Here is a 27,122-nt window from a genome sequence, read left to right on the forward strand (position 1 = left end):
CATCTGTTTGGTTAATGAATAATCAAACTTAACTTTTCTGAATTATTGGAACAGGGAGAGGGACCAGTGTACTGGTGGAGGCTGGTGTCCCTCCATTGCAGATCAGACTTGCGCAACTGCTCACCAGTTACACAGCACGCGTTCATAGTTCCTCTGAGCATCTGAATTACCGTCTCCTTTTCCCGCCCGCGGCAGTTCATCTCCCACATCGGCAACACAAATCGGGGCTAACGATTGCTGTTCGCATGCGGTCGCTTCTCTCTGAGCTGGAGTCCTTCCCTTTACCACCTCTACTTGCGGTCCATTCATGTATGCCTCCATGGTGAACGCCTCGGCCACAGCTTTGTCTGGACCTTTTGCATGGTGCCAAGGACTCCGTTAACCCCGCCACTCTCTGAAGTGGTTTACACCAAGGGCTCAATGGTTGATGGTCACGTAGGCTTCGCACATGTTCATGGAGGACTTGAGCAGCACTCCTTGCCAGTTGACTGCAGTGTTTTCACTGCAGAGCTGGTGGCCATATCACATGCTTCCGCAGGGTTTTCCGGTTTCGGGAGACAGAATGGCATAACAGCACGCACAACAAACTGCATGTCATTAAGGAGATTATGAATGTGTGGAAGTCTTCCATGCATACATCCTGCAGGGAATCAGTTGTCCTCTGCCGGCTCGGCATTGGACATTCGTGGTTAATGCATGGTTACCTACTTTGCCTCGAGGACCCACCTCAGTGTCGCTGTGGCTCCCAAATGACAGTCATCCACCTTTTGCCGGACTGCCCAATTTTAGCCGCTCTTCCTTTCTTTCCTTTTTATGTTATATGTTTTGTCCGTTTTATTCTCACACTTGTGGCATTGTTTTATTATGTGTAGATGACCTTTTCATTGTTTTGGTTTATTTGACTTGTTAATGTGTGTAACATTTGTGAATAGCAAGTTAAAATTGCCTGCTTTTGGGACACTGGGAGGTACGCTGATGCCAGATCAAATCAGTGTTGCAGACTAACAATGGGACCAGTTTGCCAGCCAACCTGGCCATCATATCTAAGTAGTTTTCCGCATTAACTTTACTAATGATGTCACTTTTGACCATGTGATATGCGCTAGATGTAGGCGGGAAAGGTACACGGATTCCTCCCCAGTGGTGAGCTTGGCAGCAGCTTTAAAATGCCTATGGGGGTGGTAACTCCATCAGCGCGGACTTGGAGAAGTACTATACCATTCCCAACCTAGAATTTGCTGGATAAAGAGCACCATAATGGGTAGCTGGAGTTGCAGAGGTTTGTGTGTTTTGTTTATATGTATTGTTTATTTTCTTTGGGTCGTGACTTGCTCTCCATATGTATTTTGAAGATGCTGAATATATTGAAGATCATAATATTGTACAGAGAGTTGTTCTTATGGGGCAGCAGAAACTATGCAGGTCCATTTTGAAAAATCAAGAAACTGCAGAACTGTTGCTTAATCTACAGGTTTTTCTTGTGTACAAGACCAGTTTTGGAACACTTAAGTTCTATCATCTGTTGTAAAAAGATAGTCACTTAATCATCTAAGGTTACCTCACTCCAATGTTGTAATGGAACCAAATGTTCCATGTCAAAAGGCTGAAAGGGACAAAAATTACGTAACAATTATTGGCCCATGCTGTGTATTGGGGAACACAAACTGAAAACTATGTTTGTGTTCTTCGTCATGCAGAACAGGGAAACGGTTGTCGTGGAATTTTTTGTGCCTTTTTCCCTTTTGACACAGAACCTTTGATTCCATGACAACATTGGGTTGGTGATAACCTCAGGTGATCAAGTGATTTTGTTTTATTTATTTGTTGTTGTTGTGGTCTTCAGTCCTGAGACTGGTTTGATGCAGCTCTCCATGCTACTCTATCCTGTGCAAGCTTCTTCATCTCCCAGTATGTACTGCAGCGTACATCCTTCTGAATCTGCTTAGTGTATTCATCTCTTGGTCTCTCTCTACGATTTTTACCCTCCACTCTGTCCTCCAATACTAAATTGGTGATCCCTTGATGCCTCAGAACATGTCCTACCAACCGATCCCTTCTTCTAGTCAAGTTGTGCCACAAACTCCTCTTCTCCCCAATCCTAATCAATACCTCCTCATTAGTTATGTGATCTATCCATCTAATCTTCTTTATTTATTTATTTTACTATAAATAATGGCACTTCAAGTGTTTAAAAAACCGGTCATGTACAAAATAAAAGATTGTGGATTAAGCAACTGTTATACAGTTTCTTCATTTTTCAAAATCACCATATTGTCATTCTGCTTTGGCCAGAGACATCACTCTTGGCACTGTTTGCATTAAATGGAAATTTTGACAGACTGAACTGTTGTGTAGGTTAGGTTGTATGTGAAAGTTTGGCTTTAAATTGTTGAAACCAAAGAAATGAAGTGACAGTCTTTGTTGTAGGAAAGTTATTGTAGAATGTAATGGTTTCAGATTCACATTCTCTCTCTCTCTCTCTCTCTCTCTCTCTCTCTCTCTCTATGGTGTCCTTACATGGTGCCAACTGGACATCCAGCCAGCATCATGTAAGGGCACAGGCAAGTATGCTTTCTGTGTGTATTTTTTACTCTCTTGCTCGTCAAAGGGTTATAAATTTTATTTCTTTTTTTTGTGTGTCCGACAACTCAACATTTATACTTTACTGTTTATTTCTTTTTTTTGTGTGTCCGACAACTCAACACTTATACTTTACTGAGAGTGGTCCTTTTTTAATCATACGTAGTGACAAGCTTTTTTTTTTATTATTATGATATCGATAATATTACTTAAGAACTATCTAATCACAACTGAATAAAAAATTTTTCTTGTCATACATGTTTTACCTGTTATTATTTCTAAGGCATCCTTGGTGTTTAAATTACTGTGCTTTACATTTTGGACATTTTATATTGAGGTTATAAATGCGTCTGCCACTTTTGCTGGTGTGTGCTGTCGTGATAGTATAATTTCTACTTACAAATTTAATAGACGCTGGTCTGCTTGTGTTGTTTTTCTTCTTCTGCTTTCGGCCATAAGAGATTTCTTTTTCACAGCACCAGGGAATGACCGTTTGTTTACTTGATATGTTTTGGATGGTGTTGCTAACTGTTGAATGTGTCTTAGTAACACCAGTGATCTGCGTCCCCTTTTTTTTTTTATATTTGTGACCTGTGTTTCGTCTCGTCCAACAACAGAGACCAACCTCTCATGGCCTCACGTAGAGTCCTGCCTGACTTTCCGCACAGTCAACACCGTCCAATCATAATAGAGCTAGGAACTCAAATTCCTCTAATTACCTCTATTCCTCACCCACGACGGAATTTTAAAAAAGCCAATTGGGCTGGGTTCTCCACAGGTCTAGACAAATGTTTGGGATGGATACCATCTACTAGCAAAAATTACCAAAGATTTGTTGGTGCCATGATAAGCACGGCCAAGAAGCACATACCACGAGGGTACCGCAAAGAATACAGCCCTGGATGGTCCCAAACCAGTGAAGAACTATATCAAAGTTTCCTTGAATCCAGATATCAGGAAATAGCGGATGAACTGCTTCACAGCTTGGATGTTGCCAGAAGACAAAAATGGATGGAAACAGTAGACAGCCTCAATTTCCAAACGTCTAGCAGGCAAGCATGGTTACTGCTGAGAAAACTAGGGAGCAGCCCACCAGCACAATGACAAAAAGCAGCTGTAAGACCAAATGCCATAGCTGCACATCTAGTTAACACATCTAGGACACGAAAGGATAAAACACATACAATCCAAGTGAAGCGAGAACTCAAAATCTTAAAAAATGAAGCCACAGAAACTGAACACTCTCGCCCTACTCTAGCAAAGACAATAGAAAAAGCTCTGAAAGTTGTTAAACCAACAAAGGCACCAGGTTTCGACAACATTCACCCTGAATTCATAGTAAACTGTGGCAAGTATACAAAAGTATGGCTGGCTTGATTTTTCACAAACATCATGCCAACTGGCAATATCCAAACAAGAACTCAAACGCTCTAAGGTAATAGCTATTCTAAAGCCTGGGAAGCCAGCTGACAACCCAAAAAGCTACAGACCAATTGCCCTGCTGTCTGTAATTTACAAATTACTAGAGAGGCTTATATATAACAGAATTAGCCCAGAATTGCTCAGGGTGATCCCAGTTGAACAGGCAGGCTTTCGGCCAGGAAGAAGTTGTACTGACCAGGTGTTGTCACTTACTACTTACAATGAGGCGGGATTCCAGAGAAAATTGATAACATCAGTGGCCTTCATTGCCGCCATACCTGTAACGTACTGACGCCCTTGTACGTGAATATAAAAACATCATGGGAAATAGAAGCCTAACAATCCACCAAGACATTGAGGCTGCAAACACTAATAGGCTTCGATCGAGGAACCCGCCAACAAGAACAGCAAGGACCTGTGTACAAGAAGGTTTCAGTATCAAACGCATGGTCTGAAAAATGTAACGCAAGGCAAAATCATAACATGCCTTACATCACACAAAAGCCACCTGGTTTTGACCTACCATGCAAAATGTGGTCCACTCTAAATAGGATTCGAACTCGTCATGGCAGATGTGCTTACTCCCTGTATAAATGGGGTAAAATACCATCCCCTCAGTGTGACTGCAGAGAAAATCAGACCATCAGCCACATTGTTGAGGAGTGCTCCAGAAGAGCCTATAATGAGAGCTCCAACGACTTCCTGCTCACAACTCCAGTGTCGATAGATTATATGAATAGACTTAATTTTTGTTTGTAATCCTTAAACTTCGTTATATTAGTGATGTTTGTTTGCAATTATTAACGTTTGTTATATTAGTGATTTGTCTGTTTCTTTCTTATGTTTCTGTACTGCCATCTACATTCACATCTACATTTATACTCCGCAAGCCACCCGACGGTGTGCGGCAGAGGGCACTTTACGTGCCACTGTCATTACCTCCCTTTCCTGTTCCAGTCACGTATGGTTCATGGGAAGAACGACTGCCGGAAAGCCTCCGTGCGTGCTCGAATCTCTCTAATTTTACATTTGTGATCTCCTCGGGAGGTATGAGTAGTGGGAAGCAATATATTCGATACCTCATCCAGAAACACACCATCTCGTAACCTGGACAGCAAGCTACATCGCGATGCAGACTGCCTCTCTTGCAGAGTCTGCCATTTGAGTTTGCTAAACATCTCCCTTTAAGAAACACATCAGAAAGAACATACACTGTTGAGTGGACATGAAGATTTTGAGTTTCTTAAAAAGATTTTTGCATGTGGCTCGGGTGGATTCCACTCATGATTCCCATGGCTTTTTCCTGTGTGCATAGCACTTTCCAAAAAAGTGGCTGATTTTCTCAAAATATGATTCCATATGCCAAAATGGCACGAAATAACAATAATAAGCTGATTTAATGGTGTCATATTCCTATAACAGCAGACAATGTATTTAAGTTGCAGGATTCAGTCTTTTACACAAATCCAAGATGTGGTTTGACCAGTTTAGTTTGCTATCAGTATGTATACCCCGGTTTTTTGAACTACCCACCCAAGTTACCTGCAGATCACCTAGTTTTTCTCGCATTTCTTTATCTTCTAAGGTTATGTGAAAATGGGTATATTTTGCTATTACTGTAATTAATAGAAAGAGCATTTATGTTACACCAGTTCACAATACCCCTACAACCTTACTAGCTGAAACCTCAAGTTTTTCTACTGAATTATCAACAAGTTGTGTAGTGTCATCAGCAAAGATGAATTTACAATTATCTGAACAAAGATGTAGATCAAGAAGGTGGCTATGAACACCTCACCACACAGCTAGCCTGCATCAGTATTTGTTCCACAGATTGCCATCTACACACTTGCTACTAGTTTTTCAAGGCATCTCAATCATTCCAAGACTCATTATTTGTTATACCAGTTCACATATAAATTATTGCAATTGATTCAGTATTGCTCTTAACTTATACTGAGAGAAATTCAAACTGTTTCTAACATGCTCAAAGACTTCCCATCTGACATATAGTGTTGTAACTTGGTACACATGCCAGAGGCTGATCCTATTGTAAGCTTTTCCATGAGAAACCAGTTTGGCAGTTTTAGTGTCACTATTCTTCTCACTATTTTAAGCAGCTTCCCTGTTGGCCTCGAACATCTGAATGCTCCTCCGTTCATTAAATGTTCTCTTAAGATTGTTGTAAATTATAAAATTTTTCCACTTCTGTAACTGTGCATAATAGTATTGTGAGGTTACCACAATTCATTTTGTGGGATATAGCAATGAAAAGCAGTGTTATTGAGATTTTTATAGTAAATGCCTGTGTCAACCAGGTCAAGAGACGGCTGTGCCCTTTCAAAGGAACTGTCCTCACATTTACCTGAAGTGATTTAGGGAGACCATGGAAAATCGAAATCAGGATGGCTGATCATGGGTTTGAACCATTGTCATTCTGCAAGCGAGTCCAGTGTGCTAACCACTGCAGCACCTTGCTTTGGTGGTAATAAAGAAAAGGCAAAAATGTTGGAAGTGAAACACTACATCATCATCCACTCAGAACAAAATTGTCCATGGACGTAGAAAAACCTAGAAAGAATGACTGGGTTGTAGATTAAAAAAAATTGAAATGTGGTATCATACATGCTGCATGCAGTCGAAAAAATAATCCCTAGAGGGAGTGTAGAACAAGGAACACAGTGCTCAGAGATGAAAAAGATTACTAGGTATTAGAGGGGAAAAAAAATAAAAATAATAAATAAAGTTGGAAGATGGAAACAGTACTTGGACAAACTTTACAGCTGCTCACAGAAGAAATTAGGCTAACCAAAAATAAGGAGATTCAACAGAAATTTCTGTGTTTCAAAATGTTTGGGTACAAATTTGAAGGGAACAAATGCCCAAGTGTTTAAGAAATGCAGCAAAACTCTGATGGGCATCAGGCAAAGACTTGTACTGCATGTGCCAAAAACACTCAAGAGTACATTATCAAGAGAATGGAAGAGGAAATTTAAGTAGAATAGGAAGGATCGGTTTGCTTTTACAAAAAGGAGGGGCATTTGAGAAGGGAGTACAGAAAAACTGTATAATATGTTCTGCTGACAACAGTATTAGTCTTAGAAAGTGAACAAAAATTGAGACAGGTGCTTAATCAAATGGAAAGTATGATAGGTAATGACGATAATATGAACACGAACAAAAACAAAACTTAATAATGGTGAGGACTGCAGAGGCGTTTAAACTTTAAACACAGACAAGAGATATATTTAGAGGTGTGTGATTTTTGCCATGTTGGAATTGGAGTAGATAGGGAAGCAAGACTCAAGAAAAGTGGCATTAGTGAAAAAATTTGGTACTGCACCATTAATCTTATGATGTCATTAACATGTTTTACATTCAAGCCTCAAGGAATGAACAATGGACAACACAAAAAGTTAGCTAAACCATAATCAACGAACTAATGGTACCTTCATGTGAGTACGGGGTTCTGGGCATAGATGTCCTTTTCATTAATACCTTCAAAAATATTAAAAACTTGAAATACCAGACCACAGTAGGATGACAGGAGTTTTCATAAAAGGGATGAATATACCATAACTAATGTCCAATATAAAAACAAACAAACACTGTCCGAACAGGCCTTGAAGGCCCAACAATACTGACTGGATGCCAAGTCATCCTATGCCCTTAGGCACCACCAGATGTGAATGGGCATGTGGTCAACACACCGCTCTCCTGACCGTTGTCAGTTTTCATGACCAGTGCCACAACTTCTCAATCAAGTAACTCCTCAATTGGCCTCACATGGGCTGAGTGCACCCCGCTGGCCAACAGCACTCAGCAGACCCAGACAGTGACCCGTCCAAGTACTAGCCAAGCCGAACAGTGGTGGGTGATCTGATGGGAGCTGGTGTTACCACTGCGACAAGGCCATTGGTCTAATGCCCAATATAAGCAATAATAATAAAACAAACATTGTTAATTATTTCTTGTCCTGTCATTCACAAATGCATGTAATATTATGTTGATAATTATAATTTTACAACCATCTAATCACAACTGGACAAAACATTTTTCTCTTGCCATACACATTTTGCCTTTATTAATTACAAGGTATCTTCAGTGGCCTGGAATATATCTACATTTATATCTATGTACAGAACATATGTGTGTTTTAACAATTTTGCTTTACTTTTGGACATTGAATATTGATGTTATAAAAAGTATCACATCCATAAAGCCACAGCACAAAAATCCCATGTGATAAATGAACACACACACACACACACACACACACACACACACACACACACACACACACACACACAGAGAGAGAGAGAGAGAGAGAGAGAGAGAGAGAGAGAGAGAGAGAGAGATGCGAACTAGCTTTACACCCCTTCATAAAGGGAAAAAGCCTCTTTTCAAACCTAATAATATGTATCAGTGTCATGATACTAGAAGAAAAAAACAATATTCAGTATGAGCATGAAAATTTGCATATGGTACGGAAGGGGGTCCACTTAGTGGTTGTAAAATTTTTAGTGCACTCCTTTCACGGATCAAGAGTTTAGTAGATGACAAATTTTGAAGAAACATCTTATCAAAGTTCCTATTGCAAGCACCATTTTACACTACAGGAGAGTTCTGATCCACCATGAGTAGTACCGATGTACCTGTAACTCTCAGATACATTCCCAGACCTTCATGTGTGATCGTGTCTATTTACTATTGTAAATGTATTTATTTCTGTGTGATATATTTTCTGTAAAATTTATTTTTATGTAATAGAACCTAAGTTGAATTCTTAACTATGAAAGTAGTACTGCTTGCATAATACCATAACAGATTTGTAGAACTGATATGTTCCATATCCTATGATATGTTCACAACAAGGATCACCAGGACATGAAACTAAGAAATAAAAGAAAGAAATGCGCAACAGTCAGAAATATGTTCTCTGTGACTTAGAGCGTATGATAATGTCTGTTAATTTGGTACTTGATGTTCTGCATTGCATAAGGGGTAGTAACTTAAGAAAGAAGGAAAGAAATCCCCGCTACTCATGCCACATTAATTTTATTCTGCCTGTTGCACATGAATAGTATTGTTAGTTTTTGCATCGCCTGTTGGTATGCTAAAACTGTGCCAGTAGTTCAAAACAGCTAGCAGATACTCACATTTTATAAAAATGAAAACAGCTGTTTATGAGATTGTTCTAATAATAACAAAGAAAATATCACTGCGTAAAATGCAGAGCTCTTTATGGAATAGGAGTCCTATTAGTGAATCTATATAATGTATGTATTAGAGAATATTTGTGTTGTAAAATACATTAACGTTTCTTACTGCATGTTCAGGAGTGGAGACCTTCCTTTTTTTGCCTGCTTTCAAACTTTTAATCGTCAGATTTTATCTTTGTTGTCTACGTGAGGGATGTGTGGGGGTTCTCAAGAATATTCATGAACAGAACAGTAGTTCTGCAATAGTTCTGTGGATACTCAATGTGTTACATCTTTTTGAAGCTGAATAAGACCTCTTACCTTTTCTAATCACTGGAAACTGATATCTTCTCAGATAACGTGGGAAACGCACTTTGCCAGACTGCTGGGCTTTTCAGTTCTATGGCTTTTGATATCTGTTTTACCAATTTTTGTAGTGGTTCAGCAATTGAATGGTGAGAACGTACCTCAGTTAGGCTCTGTGAAGGAACTTTCAAATACAAAAATAAAAATGTGACCATTTGTCTTGCTAGTGTCTACTTGGTACTTGGTCCATGCGATTCTGATTAAGATTTTTTATTAGTCATTCAGCATTAGTACACACAGACTTTGGCAGTACACTTATTAATTTTACAGAATTATATTTTTACATTGTTATGCTCAACTTGGGCATTCCTAAAAATTATTTTAATGAATGAAGTGAATTAGCTAACAAGAACTGTGCAACTTTTTCGTAAATGATTTGATTGGCATATGTGCTTAGGCAGTTTTATACTGTATATTTGATTGCCATGTACACATAGTTGTTATTAGTTTTTGCTAATCTGGTTAATTATAACTATTATAACTATAAAGAATATAAAAATTGATTACTGTCAAAATCTTATATTTTATGAACAGAGATTTCCAATGAGTTTTATGATTACTCATGCCATTACTTTGACTGCCATCTTCTGAATCGCAAGAACTTTTTTTTTTTTTGTTTTCTTCCTACCATACTTGACCATAGTCTTCCTTAAAATAGGTTGAAAAAAAAAAAAAAAAAAGCAAAGTAAGCTGTCACCACATATGCAGAAGTGACACAGGACATCAATCTCTGTAGCAAATATATTTCGTTTTTCAACCATTTGCATTAAACCATGATGATGCAGTTTCTTTCACCAAATTTGTACTGATGACAGCGTCTTCAAATACATGGTTTACAGTCAGAAAAGTGTCATCTGCATAGACACACATCTTCACATCGTTATTTACCAGTATATCGTTTACTTGTGCAAGGAATAGAAGAGGTCTTAATTTAGATCTGCCTGGCACTCTGTGTTGAACCTCTAGTGTGTTTGATAGCTGACTTCCTGAACTCGCCACCTGCTTTCTTTTATCGAGGTGTGATTTCATTGGTTTTAAATCTTTTCCAGAATTTCCATAGTACTCAAGTTTATAGTGCAAAACAGTGGTCATCACAGTCGAACACTTTACTCAGATCACAGAAGGTTACTTTATGTGAAAAATGGTCCTCGAATGTTAATGAAATGTCTCTCACTAAGAGTTCTATGGGATACATGACCTTTCCTTTCTGTAACCAAACTCTGATATGCTATTGAATTGAATTGGATTTATTTGTCTGTAGACAACTATTGTGTTGTATAAGGTGTTGCCTTTTGCTACATAATTATACAGTTGATTAAACAAATTATACAAAAGATAGATACATATTTCTACAGATGGTTATACAAATGATTATACAAAAGGTTAACATATATAGATACTGTTATATAAACATTGCATATCTTGTACTCATCCATAATTAGTTACACCGTTTACACACACAAATTTTGTTGTATGTCATACGTTATAATTTTGTTAGATCACACTCACAATTTTGTGAGTTCACAATAATGTTCATTTTTCGTTATACAAAAGAACGTAATATTTTTCATTATACAAAAGAGTATTATATTTTTCATTGTATTATTTTTCATTATACAAAAGAGTATCATATTTTTCATTGTATATAAAAGCATCAAATTTTGTTGTTATGTCTGAATTCACTTGTACTATAGAATGCTTTCTCTTTCAGCCATGTCTCTGCCACCATTTTAAATTTATTTTCATGCAACTCCCTGGTGCCATGTGATATAGTGTTGAAAAAATGTTTTGCCAGCATGTACAAAATTATTTTGGGCTTTACTCAAATGCCTCCAAGGAATGTCATAATTTCCTGCTTTCATACATGTGGGCATTCTGTTTGTCTTGCATAAGTGCTTTGAGTATGTATAGACCGTGGATTGTAAGTTTCTGTGCTCAATAAAGCACTGTCTGCAAGAAGTTAATTTGCTCAAACCAAAAATACATCTAATGGCTTTCTTCTATCAGAGGAATACATCTTTTTACCCAGCTGAGTTTCCCCAAAGAAGAATTACATAATGCTTACCGACCAAGGTGGCATGGTAGTTGGCACACTGGACTTCCATACCGGAGGATGTTTGTTTGAATCCCTATGTGGCTATCCAGATTTAAGTTTTCTGCGAGTCCCCAAAACTGGTCCATGCAGAGGGCATTGCGAGCTACCTTCCCCATCCTTTTGTAATGCAAGCTTGTGCTACAGTTCTAATGACCTCGACGTCAGAGGTTCATTAAACTGTAATCTTCCTTCATTTTTTGTGAGAAACTTAATGTCTTATTGAATAGTAGGTATTCATACATTTGATGATGCATGATGCTTTCAAAGACTTTGGCTAATGCTGGGACTAGTGAAATTGATCCATAGTTACCTTTCTTAAATATTGGTCTCACATCCGAGTGTTTGAGGGGATTATGGCAAACACTTTCTGTGAGACGTGAGTTTATAGAATATGTCTGCAAGATTCTAGCCAACTAATATTTAATCCATTAATAATATCAAAATTATGTTCTTAGGATTTTCAGAGAGGCTTTGTGAAACAAGGATTTTCAGAGGTGTTCTGCAATACAGTTTTGCTACTGAAGACTTCATACATTGAATGTTTTAAAAAAAGTCTACTTATCTGTGGATTTGTACTTTTACCGATTTTGTAGGTGGTGTAATTCCTTAACTTTTTTGTATAGTCCCATCTTTGATTATATTTTTTGGACCTTGCTTAACTATTCTGCTGAAATTAAGCCACATTTGCTTGTTTTTGTAGCATTTTGTATTGTGGTGGTCATGGTTGTTACAGTTACATGAATGTCTCTGATCTCCGTGTGTATATTGGCATCCTTGAAGAGCTTGGATATAGGTTTTGCTGACAAATATATATTTTTATCATGGGTAGTTTTCTGTATTATCGGTTGTAGGTAATTTTGAGAGGGCTTTTAGAACAGGTTGAGGTGGAGTTTCCTCTAATCCCAGATTTATAAAATTGAAATTATTCACTGTTTTAGGAGATGCGGGAAAGATTCTCCTACTATTATGGCTTTATTAAGGGTCATAAATACTAGTGAAATGCAGTGTCCTCTAAATTTTTCAGTTACTTCTGCAACTTATGCTAGTGGTGAGTAAGCAGATCAAGCTATAACTTTCTACCTATCCTTGATAATGACCTTGTCTAAACAATTTTTCATCAAAACTCAGCGTGTAGTACAATTTATGAAGGATTCTTCTTTACTATTATAAATATGCCTCCTTCTGGCCCCATGCAGCATGTCTTCTCAGTGAACACTGTGATTTTTCCCAAAAATCTCATCACTATCGATTTTCGTTTTGAGTCAACATTTAGTACTAAGTATTGTGTGAACCCAGTTACACTGTGAAGAGCTTCAAACTTTTGTGAATGCTTCTACATTTGATAACTACTTCATTAACAGTTGCATACCAATGCTGTATGTTGCACTGGCCAGCGCCAATGGGAGGGGTCAGTGACTGACCCCACAACCATCACACATTCTCTATCTAGGATAAATCACATTATTTATGTATTTCCATAATTTTGGCAGATTAGAAATGTTGATTATTATTACTGGGAAAGGGTTTCTGGGACATTTTTAGTAAAAAATAAATAGTTTTTTTACATTTATTTATATTAATTTCACAATACTTTACAATATGAACTACTTCTTCTTTCTTGGTGTGTGCAGAGCAGATATACTTCCTGCAAGAAGTGCAAGCCTTCCTGTACTTACGATCTTTGATTCTGGCGCATAAGTAACAGCGTCATTTTTTTGGCAGATTATGCACAGGTGCACGTGTTACTTTCTGTTGCGGCTCCGTAACATTGTTTCCTCTGCTCACAGTACCTTGAGTTTGATTACACTCATACCCAAAAGTTGATAATGCTGTAGTGTATTTTGAGTGTAGACCTACAGCATTTTGAGCACGTCTTTTCATGTTGAGGTCACAAAGTTCACGAGCAAGATCTTTCAAGTACTTCTTTCTTCCAGAACTCTTTGTCAGGTAATTCTTTGTCCATTCCTTGTATGTATCTTGAAATACAACATATGAATTGTATGCTGCAATGTCACAACATATGAATTGTATGCTGCAATGTCATTCAAGTTGAAAAACACCGCCATTGGCCATCAACGCGTTGCTCGACGGCAGCTGTACGTTCTTACACACTTATCGAATGTATCCACTCCTGACTTTGTACAATTGTAGAATAGGGTTATGTCTAGCTTCTCTTCCGTCACATTCATATCATGATGTTGGGTTGACAATACTGTAACAACCTTTCTTTTCTTAGGCACGTAACTGACTAAAGTGGCATCATCACTAAAGGCAAATCGGACTGTTCCCAGTGTAGCTTTGTTTAGAGAAACGTCACTTTGAATAGTACCAACTGTAGTTATTTTCTCTTTCAAAAGATCATATGCGAGTGGAACGGTAGTGAACTTTCTGTCTATGGTAACATTTCATCCAGATTGTTTCAAGTCAGACATTTCAATCAATCTTCTAACTATTTTAGGACCACTGTTATGGTTCATCTCATTAGCGTGCTTTCCAGCGTAGGGATCCCCAATGAAGCAGTATTTCGTATCTGAATCACATAACAGGTTCACGTCTATTCCATATTTTCCTGGTTTTGTTAGAATATATAGCCTGAATGGGCATCGCCCGTGGAAGGTCACAAGTTCTTCATCCACTGTGACTGACTCATTAGGATTATAAAACTCAGGAAATTTAGTATCATGTTTCGTATATCCCTGATAGGAGCAAATTTGTCGGTCTGTTCTCTAGCTACTCGAGTTAGAGCATCATCAAAACGCAAGCACTTCAGTAAGAGCCTCAGTCTATACTCCAAAAATGAAGCTCGGTACATCGGAAAGTTTTGTTTACTAAATATACGAGGGCTATCCACAAAGTACATTACATTTTCGTTTGTGTCCGTTAGGGGCGGGGTTAGCGCGGCCATCTTGGTGTCATGGCATTCCACTGCTCAGTCGGCATCCTGCCGTGCTAGTGAGAGGTTCGTGCTGTACTCCGTTGAGTTACTGTGACAGTTTGAAATGTCAGCATTAATTGAAAATGCCGCGAAGTGTGAAGTGCGTGCTGTAATAAGGTTTCTGACTGCAAAAAACTGTACACCGATAGAAATCTATTGGCAGCTTTGTGAAGTGTATGGGGACACCATAATCACTGAAGGTGGAGTGCGTCAATGGGTCATAAAATTTAAAAATGGCCGAACTAACGTTCACGACGAAGAGCGAAGTGGAAGACCTAGCATAGTGACTGCCGAACTTGCCGAAAAAGTCGGTGCCGTGGTCCGTGAAAACCGTAATTTCACAATAACGGAACTCTCTATGAGTTTTCCACAAATTTCACGAAGTTTGTTGCACGAAATCATTACCGAAAAGCTTGGTTACCACAAGTTTTGTGCAAGATGGATACCAAAAATATTGACAGAGATTCACAAAAATCAGCGAATGGCTGCAGCGTTAACGTTTTTGGACGCTTACGAGAAAGATGGCGACTCATTACTTGATCGCATCGTTACTGGTGACGAAACATGGGTTAAGCTTGTGAACTGCGAGACAAAATTGCAGTCAATGCAGTGGGGGCACACAAATTCCCCCCAAAAACCCAAGAAATGCTTGCAGACAATGTCGGCAAGGAAGGTGATGGCGACTGTCTTTTGGGACAGAAAAGGTGTGATTTTTGTGGATTTCCTGGAAAGAGGCACTGCAATAAACTCTCAAAGGTATTGCCAAACTCTGCACAACCTCAGAAGAGCAATACAAAACAAGTGCAGGGGAAAGTTGGGCTCAAAGATCTTGCTGATTCACGACAACGCCCGGGCCCACACGGCAAATGCCACTCATGAAGTTCTCGAATCTTTTAAGTGGGAGTTGTTTCTTCATCCGCCGTACAGTCCCAACCTGGCACAGAGCGACTTCCACTGATTCCCAGCAATGATGAAGTGGTTGGCTATGCACCGTTTTGATGACGATGCACAGCTTCAAGAAGAGGTAACCACATGGTTGAAGGTGCAGGCGACCGAATTTTACGATGAAGGGATTTCCAAGCTTGTCCATCACTACGATAAGTGCCTCAATTTAAATGGCAACTATGTAGAGAAGTAGTATTTAAGTGTGGCTTTCATCTGTATATAATAAAAAAAATTTCCAATACTTTATTTATTTTTAATTCAAAAACGTAATGTACTTTGTGGATAGCCCTCGTATCATGTAAACTGTCCTTGTTCTGTCTATGGACTCCACAGTTCAATAGAATTCCAATTGCTGACACCATTTCTTCCCTTTCAAATGCTTTCTAATTTTTTATGAAAATATCTTCAGATGATTCCCTAAGATTTCCAAGCTTTTGATTGGTACGCATCAAAATGTTATCCAGGATGTTATCATCGAAGTACATGAGAAAAGCTTTACCTGGTGTATCAGGTTTTATCTCTGGCTTAGTTCCTTTCGGGGTTCTCATTACGTTAGCAATGGCATTACCGGCCACCAGGTTCCACCATGACAGTTCTAGAATCATTCAAAGGGAGTTTACACTCTGTATCGCAGAAGTACCCGGATCATAGACTGGGATGTCTATGGATTCATTACAGGTGGTACAGACAAGCCATCGTGTGAATTACTTTTGAACACATTATCCGAAAACTGTCTTGAGCAGCTAAATCGACAGCCAACGCGGAATGGAAATATTTTCGATCTGGTAGCCTCGAACAGAACAGATCTCATCGACAGTGTCAATGCTGAGACAGGGATTAGTGATCATGATGTTGTCATTATGACTATGGTTACGAAAGTTAAAAAGTCGGTCAAGAAGGCTAGGAGAGTATTCTTACTAGGAAGAGCAGATAAGCAGTTGTTAGCATCTCACTTAGTAAATGAACCGACTTCATTTGCTTCTGGTACGATGGACGTGGAAGAATTATGGGCAAATTTTAAACACATTGTAAATCACGCATTAGAGAAGTATGTGCCGAAAAAGGGGGTTACGGATGGAAAAGACCCAGCGTGGTTTAACAGCGCAGTTCGGAGAATGCTCAGGAAGCAAAGACAATTGCACTTGTGGTACAAGAAAGATCGGGAGAATGAGGACAGGCAAAAGTTAGTAGAGATTCGTGCTGGTGTAAAAAGAGCGATGCGTGAAGCATACAACCACTACCACCGTCATACCTTAGCAAAAGATCTTGCTGAAAACCCAAGGAAATTCTGGTCTCACGTAAAATCGGTAAGCGGGTCGAAGGCTTCCATCCAGTCACTCACTGATCAGTCTGGCCTGGCAACGGAATACAGCAAAACGAAAGCTGAAATTTTCAATTTAGCATTGAAAAATCTTTCATGCAGGAGGATTGTACAAACGTACCGCCGTTTGAGTCCCGTACAGATTCCCGTATGGAGGACATAGTGATAGACATCCCTGGGGTTGTGAAGCAGCTGAATGGGTTGAAAATAAATAAATCGCCAGGTCCTGATGGGATTCCAATTAGGTTTTACAGAGAGTACTCTACTGCATTGGCTCCTTACTTAGCTTACATTTATCGCGAATCTCTTGCCCAATGTAAAGTTCTGAGCGAATGGAAAAAAGCGCAGGTGACGCCTGTATATAAGAAGGATAGAATGACGTATCCTCAAAATTACAGACCAATATCCTTAACATCGGTTCGTTGCAGGATTCCCGAACATATTCTCAGTTAGAATATAATGAATTTCCTTCAGACAGAGAAGTTGCTGTCCACGCCTCAGCACGGCTTTAGAAAGCACCGCTCCTGTGAAACGCAACTCGCTTTTTTTTTTTTCACATGAAATCTTGCGAACCATGGATGAAGGGTATCAGACGGATGCCATATTCCTTGACTTCCGGAAAGCATTTGACTCGGTGCCCCACTGCAGACTCCTAACTAAGGTACGAGCATATGGGATTGGTTCCCAAATACGTAAGTGGCTCGAAGACTTCTTAAGTAATAGAACCCAGTACATTGTCCTCGATGGTAAGTGTTCATCGGAGGTGTGGGTATTATCTGGAGTGTCCCAGGTAAGTGTGGTAGGTCCGCTGTTGTTTTCTATCTATATAAATGATCTTTTGGATAGGGTGGATAGCAATGTGTGGCTGTTTGCTGATGATGCTGTGGTGTACGGGAAGGTGTCATCGTTGAGTGACTGTAGGAGGATACAAGATGACTTGGAAAGGCTATATAGAGAGGAAGAGACTAAATACCCTCAGAATTTATTTATAAATACAGATGTGTTTTCAATGCATTTGATTCTGAGGGGCAATTTGTTGTATAAAATGTGCCTGACACGGGATCTTTAAGGGTTAATTTATGCCACTTCTTGTGTAGATAATAATTGTCTGTTTTGCACATTGTAATCCTGTATGTCACTAGTTTACTGAGCAGTTCTATTTGCTTTCTAATGTGTAATTGTTGCAAATATACATAGTAAGGGACAATCTTCAACAGGCTGATATATCTATTCAGAGGAAAAAGAATGTTCAAATATGCTTTATTATAATTTTAGATGGTAGGGTGGTTACAGTGTTGAGTACATTACAGTTGTGGTGTAAATCATAATGTTACAGATAGTTTGGGCCTTTGAGCAACTATTAAAGTGTTGTACTCAGTATCTCTCCCATTTTGTTCTTGGCTGGACATCAAGACAAGTTCCTACATTCTGTTGGATTAGCGAAAGGGAGCTTCTGCACAATAGTATCTATTCTGTGGTTTTAGTCCTGACACTATTCAGTAAATGAATGAAAATTTTGATCCAAGTGGGATAAAGAATCACCATATGAACAGTGTACTTTCTGTGGAATGTATGTAGTTAGAACCCTCAGTGATACTGCAATTTGTAATTGAAATGACTTTGTAACTTCAGAAAGGAAACCTTCCACGGGTGATTTACTTATGTTTTGATAATATTTTTGAGTTTGACGTATAGATGTAAGACACTGAACAAACCTTGACTTCTCACTGTTTGTTTTATGAGACAGGAAGGAAAACCAACACCTCCTGACACAATTTATGCTTGTCGTGTAGTGTAAATATGCATGTCTGTTTCATTGTACATAATTAAGACAGCACCATCTTTTGTTTTAGGGGAATAACAATGTTGCGAAATTCTCCAAGAATTAGAACACATCCAAAAAAGCGGAAGCATGAGGATGATGGTGAGAACAGGCGTGAAAGGAAAGTGAGAAGAGAAAAGAAACATTCAGAAAATGTGATACCCTTACAGTCACTGAAAGAAGAAGAACGAAGGTTGGTTATTTTATCAAATTAAGTAAAAGTGAAATAATCATTGTTACTCTTTTTCCTGTGTAAAGTGCTTTCATTGTCTCCAGAAATGTTATTAAATATATTTATTTTTCACTTGAGTTTACTGGAGTTTCTTCTGTTGAGAGAAAATCATTTATTTTGACAATGTGGAGGAGGGGGGGAGGGGTGCCATCTGACCTATAATCTAACAGTAAAATAATTTTGAATGCCAATATCTATATACAAAATAAGTTGGTTTTTGTGTTAACATAGTATCTAGTAGGCTTGCAGCAATATGCATAGATTTACATTTCTTGGAACAGAGCGTCACTAACATTTGAACTCACGAGCATTTGAATTAAAGGTATCTCTGTGGGAAAGAAACCTTCTTGCTATTTGCATATTGTGATCAAGTTAACATGGTGCCCAATATCAACGCATTTCATTGTGGCCAAATCACAGATGCCAAATGTGTGGGAAACTTCATCTCCGAAGTTGTGCAGGCGCTTTTAGAATCCAGCATGTCAAGGCTTTGAATACGTGTCACCGCCATAGTCACCTGCTTTGGGCTACTATTTGTTGGTAACAGGATCACAATCAACCTTTGTCTGTTGTATCAGTGATAGACCAGCCACATTGCAGCAAATCTTGTCCAATTCAGTATAGTAATAACCAATGAGGACCTATACCTTCCGAACCACCTCATAGATATTGAGTACAGAAACCACCATTTCCTGAAGTTGGTATTCTCCCAGTGTGTTTCAGGGCGCATAGATAGCACAGATGTAGAAATATCGCCCCACCTTTGGATCTTAAAAGTTATTGCCTAGACTGGTGAGACAAGCTGTGTGGTTGTACATACAGTCTGTGGCATAAAGTGGTGGTCCTGCGGCCATAGAGACTAAGTCTGAATTGACACGTTGCATAATTGGGTCTATTACGCTGGTTGTTCGTGTCATTTTCGCACGATATTTCGATGCCATGACTTGCTGTCTTCTTCAGATGCTCCTGAGCCAAGTCCGAATTGTTCACTTAAGGTACCAACAAAACTGTCTGCCCCTCAGAATCCTGAGACCAGCCATTTGCATGAACTGGCAACACAGTAGGAAGCTAAAGTCTGTACAGAAACTGTTGACTTCCATTCGAGCTGTTTTGGTGCTGAAGTTGCTTGTTGTCTAATGATTAACAGCACACTCTGTAAACAAGAGGCTGAGAGTTTGAACCCACTCTTTCCTTAATTTTTTAACTGCATTTCATCTTTTTGCTATAAGTATTAGTCAGATAGAAGCTGAGAGATAATTGACATCATTGTCTAACTTGCCAATTACTGCAAAACTACCAGAAATATTTCCACAAAAGAGCTTATGGCTGTCTGTCCAAATGAGAACAATTTTTGTGCAAGTGTTTCCTCTGGAGGGAGCAGACGCTAGCTGGCAGCCACCAGCTACCCGACACTACTCGGTATCCATCCAGGCGATAAAGACATTTTACACCTTTTGCCTACAATCTACAGTGCAATGTTACTGTACCCAATTATTGGCAAATGCAATGACTATGACCATTTAACTTTCATGCAAAATTTGCATTCAGTGGACAAGGTTTGCAAGTTGAACGTAGAGGTATTCCATAATCTAATTCACAGCAACAGAAATGAAAAGTGTGGCCAGATCTACGTTTTTACTCGAAAATCACTAGCTAAATAAACTATGTTCTGTGATAAAAAAATCATTGTGCTGAAGGATGTGAATGGGAAATATGCCCACCTGACTGGTTGTGATGGGACAACCGACTGTTTTCGACAACCAACTATTCAGAGTACTTTTTTTTCCTTCAGTTGGTTTTTTTCCAATGAATGAAACAACCAAATGAAACTGGTCTCTGCAGCTGTGTCAGCTATATGAATGTTTTCACTCACTCACTGGGTTTAAGTGGCTTCACTCAATGTGAGACAACTGATTAAAACAACTTTCCTTCGGCAGTGGCTGTTATATGAAAGTTTTCACTCACCATGCTTGAGTGGTTTCATTCAATGCAAGAGAACCGACTGAGACAATTATGTTTCGGTTATATAAATGTTTGCACTCAGTCTTTGGGTTTGAGTGATTTCACTTCCATACTTTTTTGCAATTATCCATGGGGGTCATTGGGGGCAGGCACAAGGTGGTACTGCCACTTATAGCCTTCTCCTGTTACTGGTAGGGCCAAGGGTGTAGCCAGCGGTGGCTGGTGCGAGTACAGGTCCAACGAGTGCAGCACTACTAGGACCTGCACTAGTGGTGGCTGGCCAGCTCCTCGCTCGGCTGCTACCCTGGCCCTGATAGCAGCAGGACAGTGATGTGGAGTCTGTGGGACACTCAGATACAATTAAAAAGACTGGTTGGTTTCACTTGAAAAGAAAGAAAGAAAGGAGGAATGAATAACTCAGTCAGAACACTAAACACCACAGGATTGTGTCAACTATTTTCATTCAGTTGCTCCCAGTTACTGGTTTGACTCAAAAGAAATGAATGTATAATAATACAACGGTGCACATAAAGCTACAACTGCCTGATTTGTTTGTTTCCATTTGGTTGCTCCTGTAGACTGATTTCACTGAAAAGAACGAATGAAGCAATATATAAAGTTACAACCAAATGAGTCTATTGTTATCCAACAACTGATTGAATTGATTGTTATCCAGCAACTGATTGAAATGATTGTTTTCATTTGATTATTCCCTGCACTATTACAGGAGCATGTATTGCTAAAATAACTAACAATAACAGGACAGAACATAGCCCTTTGAATTTGTAGTGTTAGCAGAATGTATCCATAATGTTATTTTTAGATGGAACTTCATGCAGGTGTCACAAGCAGTCACAGACTGTGGAAGATCAGGGCACCAGATTTACAAAGCTGTCCCAACAAGCACACATAACAAAAATCGCCCTGGGCAGTAGTTTACTGCTGCATATGTTGCTGTCCTCTGATAACGAATGAGAAAAGACCCAATAGTCAGTGTAGATGTTCAGCTAAATAGTGATGCTTTTCTCGACTGCAAAAAGCTACTCGGACTTTCAAATGAAATATATGTACCAGTAGTGATCGTAAGCATTGCAGGTGGTCAAGGGCAACTTTGAATTACTTATCATTACAAGTTTACACAACTTGTCTCTAAAGGAACGGGTACACTAGCAATCAAACCAGTCCAAAAAAGACAGTTTAGTGCCATTGCCGTTGACTTGTTTTTTGTTACATTAAAGGAAATGCATTGGAAAAAGTTACTATTGAACTGCCCATAGGATCTGGCCTGACTGAGGAACAACATCTATGAGCATTAGCTGTTCTGTGCTAATTTTTATTGCTTTCAAATTCGGAGTGGAGAGAAGACAGATCAAACAGCTCATGGTAAGACACCATATCAGCACTGGGGACGATCCACCAATCAGCCAGCTCTCATATAGGGTGTTGCCAGCTGGACTGCAGGTAATTGGAGAGGAAGTGGAGAAGATGCTGAAAGATAATATCATTGAACCTCCACAGAGCTCTTGGTCCTCTCCTGTGGTCCTTGTCAAACAGAAGGATGACACGGGCATTCTAGGGACAAACTGATTTGAACTTTAAATGGACGGCGTATCTTTCCTATCCAGATGATGACGTTGTTATTTTTAAGACAAGTTCAGAACAATTAGACCTCCTGACAAACGTGTTAAAGGTTGTTCAAGGCTGAAAGTCTCCGCATGAATCCAAAATAGTGGGTCTTCGCCACTCAGGAAATATAAATAATAGGGATCTAGTGAATTTCGATGGAGATCTCTATCCAGAGGTAAAAAAGAAATCACAGATTTTCAACCCCTCAGCACAGTCATGATGTGAGAAGATTTTTCAGAATGTACTCATAATATTGGTGATTCATGAAGCAGTTCTGTGCCAGGGCACATCCCATACAAGAACTTCAGGGAGCTGCCAATTTCCTTGGAACAATGTGCAAGAAAGATCTTTTCTTGTCCTTAAGGAAGTACCAAAATCTCAGCTTCAAGCCTTGTATGATAAGAATGCTGAGAGTGAACTTCACACCAATCTTATTGAATATGGGATATGTGCAGTTCTAGTACAAATTCATGCAGGTGCTGAAAAAGTGATAGCTTAAGCTTTTAGAGTACTCTCCAAGTTAGCGATGAATTACACTACAACCAAGAATTTGTGCCTTGCAGTTGCTTGGACCATCCGTAAGTTCTAAGTTCCAGCTTTATTTGTACAACCATACTCTATGCTAGGTGACAAGCCTGAAGGATCCATCAGGTTGACTGTTGAGCTGAGCACTGAGTCTTCATGAGTAGAATGTCACCGCGGTACACAAAAGTGAATGCAAACACAAGAACACAGACTACCTTTCAAGGACTAGTTTGGCAAAACACAGCATTGTGGATGAAATCTCAGCCCTTACTGCATTAACTGATATTGCTGCTGAACAGAGGGAAAATACAGCATTGCTGAAAACCATAGAAGCCTTGAAGGAGTAGGAATTGCCAAAAGAAGCATTTCGATTAATAAACTAGACATTGTATGAGGTTTGTAAATAAAGTAATGAAGCTGATAGCATAATGTTTGTTCTGGCAATGCTGCTGAAGCTGGACTTGGAGGGGAGTCAGGTGGACATGTGAGATGCCATCAGTGTGCATTGGATTGGCTAGTGTAGTGGCATACTGGTTGTGTGTAGCAAATTTTTGGTGAAGAAGGCTTTGCTTGTGTGTTCCGGCAATGAGTGATGTGAATTTCAAACAACAGTGTTCAATTATATTTTGCTTTGGATTTGAACGCAGTGCAACAAAAATGGTCACAAAATTTCAGTGGGCCTACAAAGATAGTGTTTTGTCGAGGACCTAGGTATTTCGGTGGTTTAAGGCATTTGCAGATGAAGATGAACCCCACAGTGGAAGGCTTTCAGTCTCGGTAGTGATGCAAATATCAACCAAGTCCGGGATCATGTTCATGCAGATCTTCATTTGACAGTTGGAAGGCTGGTGCAGAGTTGAATTTGTGTCCTGCTTCTCTTCATTAGAAACCAATCGTCAAAAAGAAGTGGATGTAGTGTCACTATGATGCTGCTTGTCGCACAGTGATATCAGTAAACCATTTTTTGGCCAGTAAAAGCATTCCTATGGCTCCTCAGCCTTCGTATTCTGTCCTTGTGCCATTTTTCTCTTTCTGAGATTGAACATGCATTTCCGAGATGTTGCTTTGGGGCTCTGGACTACATTCAAATGGCTGTAACTGACCAGCTCGAGGTTATTTCAGGATCGGAGTTCCAGAATTGTTATGAGTAGTGGAAGAAAAGTCTCCAGTGCCATGTGACTTCTCAAGCCAAGTACTTTGAAGGGGAAAATGTTGAATTATAATGTTATTGGAATCATACTGGTGGGGAAAAAAAATCACTCTCATTACATTATTTACACATACCATATGAGGGGAACTATGGTCAAGTGTGGTGGAAATGGTTTTGTGTCCCCCCACCTCATCTACGTCCAGCTATCCTGAAGTTTTTTCCATGATGCTCCAATGTCTGGTTACCTGGGATTTGTGGAGCTGGACAGAATTTGGCCAGAATTGGCCAGATCTCTACTGATCAGTTAGACAGTATGTGAGCCACTGTAAGGAATACCAGCATAGGAAGCATATGTCATAATTACCTATGTGGCATCTAGTACCATATCCACCTTGTGTCATTCCACCAAATTGCAATCGACTTCTTGGGAAGGTTCTCAAAGTTGACAAACTGCTTTACCTGCTTTGGCGGTACCAAAGCTGTGCCAACTACCAAAGCTCTGGAAATTGCAAGGTTACTTGTAGAAGACATTGTTTTTAAGCAAGAGCAGGCTGTGTAGTGATTTCTGATCTTGGAAATCTTACCCTCTCGAAACTAGTATCATATAAGACATTGGGAGATACGCCCCCTCCGGTGTGCGCTGATGTTGAATAAAGGGATTGAGACACAGTACTGACCATCTGACATTTGCATACAACAAAGCGAAGCAAGATACTGCAAGCTTCGCCCTGTTTTTTCTGCTCCATAGTGAAATGTTACTCGGAAGTCTTGACTAGAATCTGTAAGTGCAATCATGTTATGTGAATTTAGCATAATAAAATCTGTAACTGGTAGAAATGCCAGATTTTTCAAGGACTGCTTTACTTGAGTTATGCCAATCTTCTCAATACTGAACCTGCGTTGTTGAGTGTCCGATGATCATTTTTATTTCCATTCCGTTCTGTATAATAGGCCTAAGTCTATTTGAAATAAAAACTGTGGCAATATAATTCATTTTATAAGCTCATTTAGTCCACTAGTCCCTTGAGATTACGTTAGTTAATGTGATGCATTTCACATCTGGCGCCATAATTGCACAATACTTGAGCATCAACGAATACTTCAAAAGCATGTCTGCCCAATATAGTGTCATAAAACTGAGTGCAAGTTGGTGTCTTGGCTTCCAATATGGCTGGCTGACAGTACCAATTGATAATTACATTTTAGCCTATTTACGCAGATTATAAATAGAGAACAATATTTATGATAAAAACAGATCAGATGTTGATTATTTTCATGAACAAATTCTGTATTTATGTAGTGAGCATTATTTACGGAAATAGCATTTCTTGGTCTCTGCATTTACTATAGTTCAATTCTTTTATCTTGGCGGCTCGCGCATGCCCGCCCAGACGCGGGAGATTGCTGCGTTGACAGTTGCACACGACGCATGCCCCAATAGAAGCAGCGCCATAGTATAGCATAGTTCGCAAGCTTACGTTTAGGGGGGAGCGCGCAGTTCATGAAGTAAAGCCACCACGGCCGCATTAACCCTTTCGCTGCTACAAAGACTTGCTCCCTGCACGAGCAGTGCAGACACATCGTGTTCCGACTGCTTAGAGTTTGCAGAGGTAAAAGTCCATAGAGTATACTTTCCGTATGGTCGATTTTAGTTGCCACAATGTTGAGAATGAAATGTGGACAAGATACCTAAATTTCATATAAAATTTACTGTATAACAATATCTCATTTAAGTACCACATAGGTGTCATATGTAATATTGAGAAATATTCCGTCTGTCGCGACTGTAACAAAAGTTTTATTTACACTGAGCACGTTTGGCTCTATTTTAAAGCACTTCAATCAATCAAGAGGAAGTAGACAAAATACATTAAACAAAACTGTGGACTTACAAAAACATTAGGACTTAAATATACCGTCTATCAGTGAAGTGCTCTGAGCTATGTCAAATATAATTTTTGTGTGTGGCACACACAGACATCATTTATTTGCTAAAACACTGATCAGCCAACACAAACGTTGAATATTGTGTTACCGCAACACAAAACTACGAAAGGTGACTTGGCAATGGAGGAGACAAAATACTGCCCACTGAAGATGCTTCAAAAGAGAGAAACGCGTCTGGTCTAAATAAGTCGCTTGTTAAAGTTGCAGAAGAGGAATATATTTCAGTACCATTGGTAAAACTGCGACTGTGGAACAAAAACAAAAAAGAGAACATGAGTACCACTGTGTATGTGCCATACTTTTCATTGATTGAAGTGCTTTAAAATAAAGCCAAACGCATCCGGTGTAAATAATACTTTTATTACAGTCGCGAAAGACTGAATATTTCTCAATATTACATATGACACCTACGCCGTACTTAAATTAAATGAGATATTGTTATACAGTAAATTTTGTATGAAATTTAGGTATCTTGCCCACATTTCATTCTCAACATTGTGGCAACTAAAATCGATCATATGGAAAGTATACGCTATGGACTTCTACCTCTGCAAACTCTTCAAAATTTCGTGCAATGGTTTACTACATTTAATGCTGCATAATATCTGCGTTGATCATTGAAACAAAATTAAGTCATTTATGGGGGGAAGGTATCAGTCAAGAAGACGTGTAAAAAATCAAATTTTTGGGCCAAATAGTTTTTGTGAAATCGAATGATAAGTGTGTCAAAGCAGTGGGAACACCATGTGTCTGCACAGGCGAGCAGTGCTGTGACGACAAAATCGCGCACAGCGTGGATGCGGGGAGCACGTGTCTGCAGCAGCGAAAGGGTTAATGAAGAGACAAAGCACTAGAAACTTCAAAAAATTACATTCAAACGAATATAATTCGTGAAGTAAGGCACTTCGATATTGTTTTTAAATAATGAAAATATTAAGCACCGCACAAGGTTTGAACTCATAATCTTTCGCGTAGAAGCCCAACACTTTAACT

The 27,122-nt window shown here is 39.2% G+C and overlaps 1 protein-coding gene across 1 annotated transcript in view; it reads left to right on the forward strand.

Annotated features, from left to right (window-relative positions):
* The window catches only part of LOC126185554 (U3 small nucleolar RNA-associated protein 18 homolog), a 91,071-nt gene that overhangs the window by 3,429 nt on the left and 60,520 nt on the right, over window positions 1-27,122 (forward strand). Inside the window, exon 2 of the mRNA XM_049928138.1 lies at window positions 18,719-18,880. Coding sequence (XP_049784095.1) covers window positions 18,729-18,880 — 152 coding nt within the window. The 5' untranslated portion in view covers window positions 18,719-18,728. The remainder of the gene's footprint in view (window positions 1-18,718; window positions 18,881-27,122) is intronic.

Source organism: Schistocerca cancellata, chromosome 1 (genome assembly GCF_023864275.1).
Source record: "Schistocerca cancellata isolate TAMUIC-IGC-003103 chromosome 1, iqSchCanc2.1, whole genome shotgun sequence".
NCBI lineage: Eukaryota > Metazoa > Arthropoda > Insecta > Orthoptera > Acrididae > Schistocerca > Schistocerca cancellata.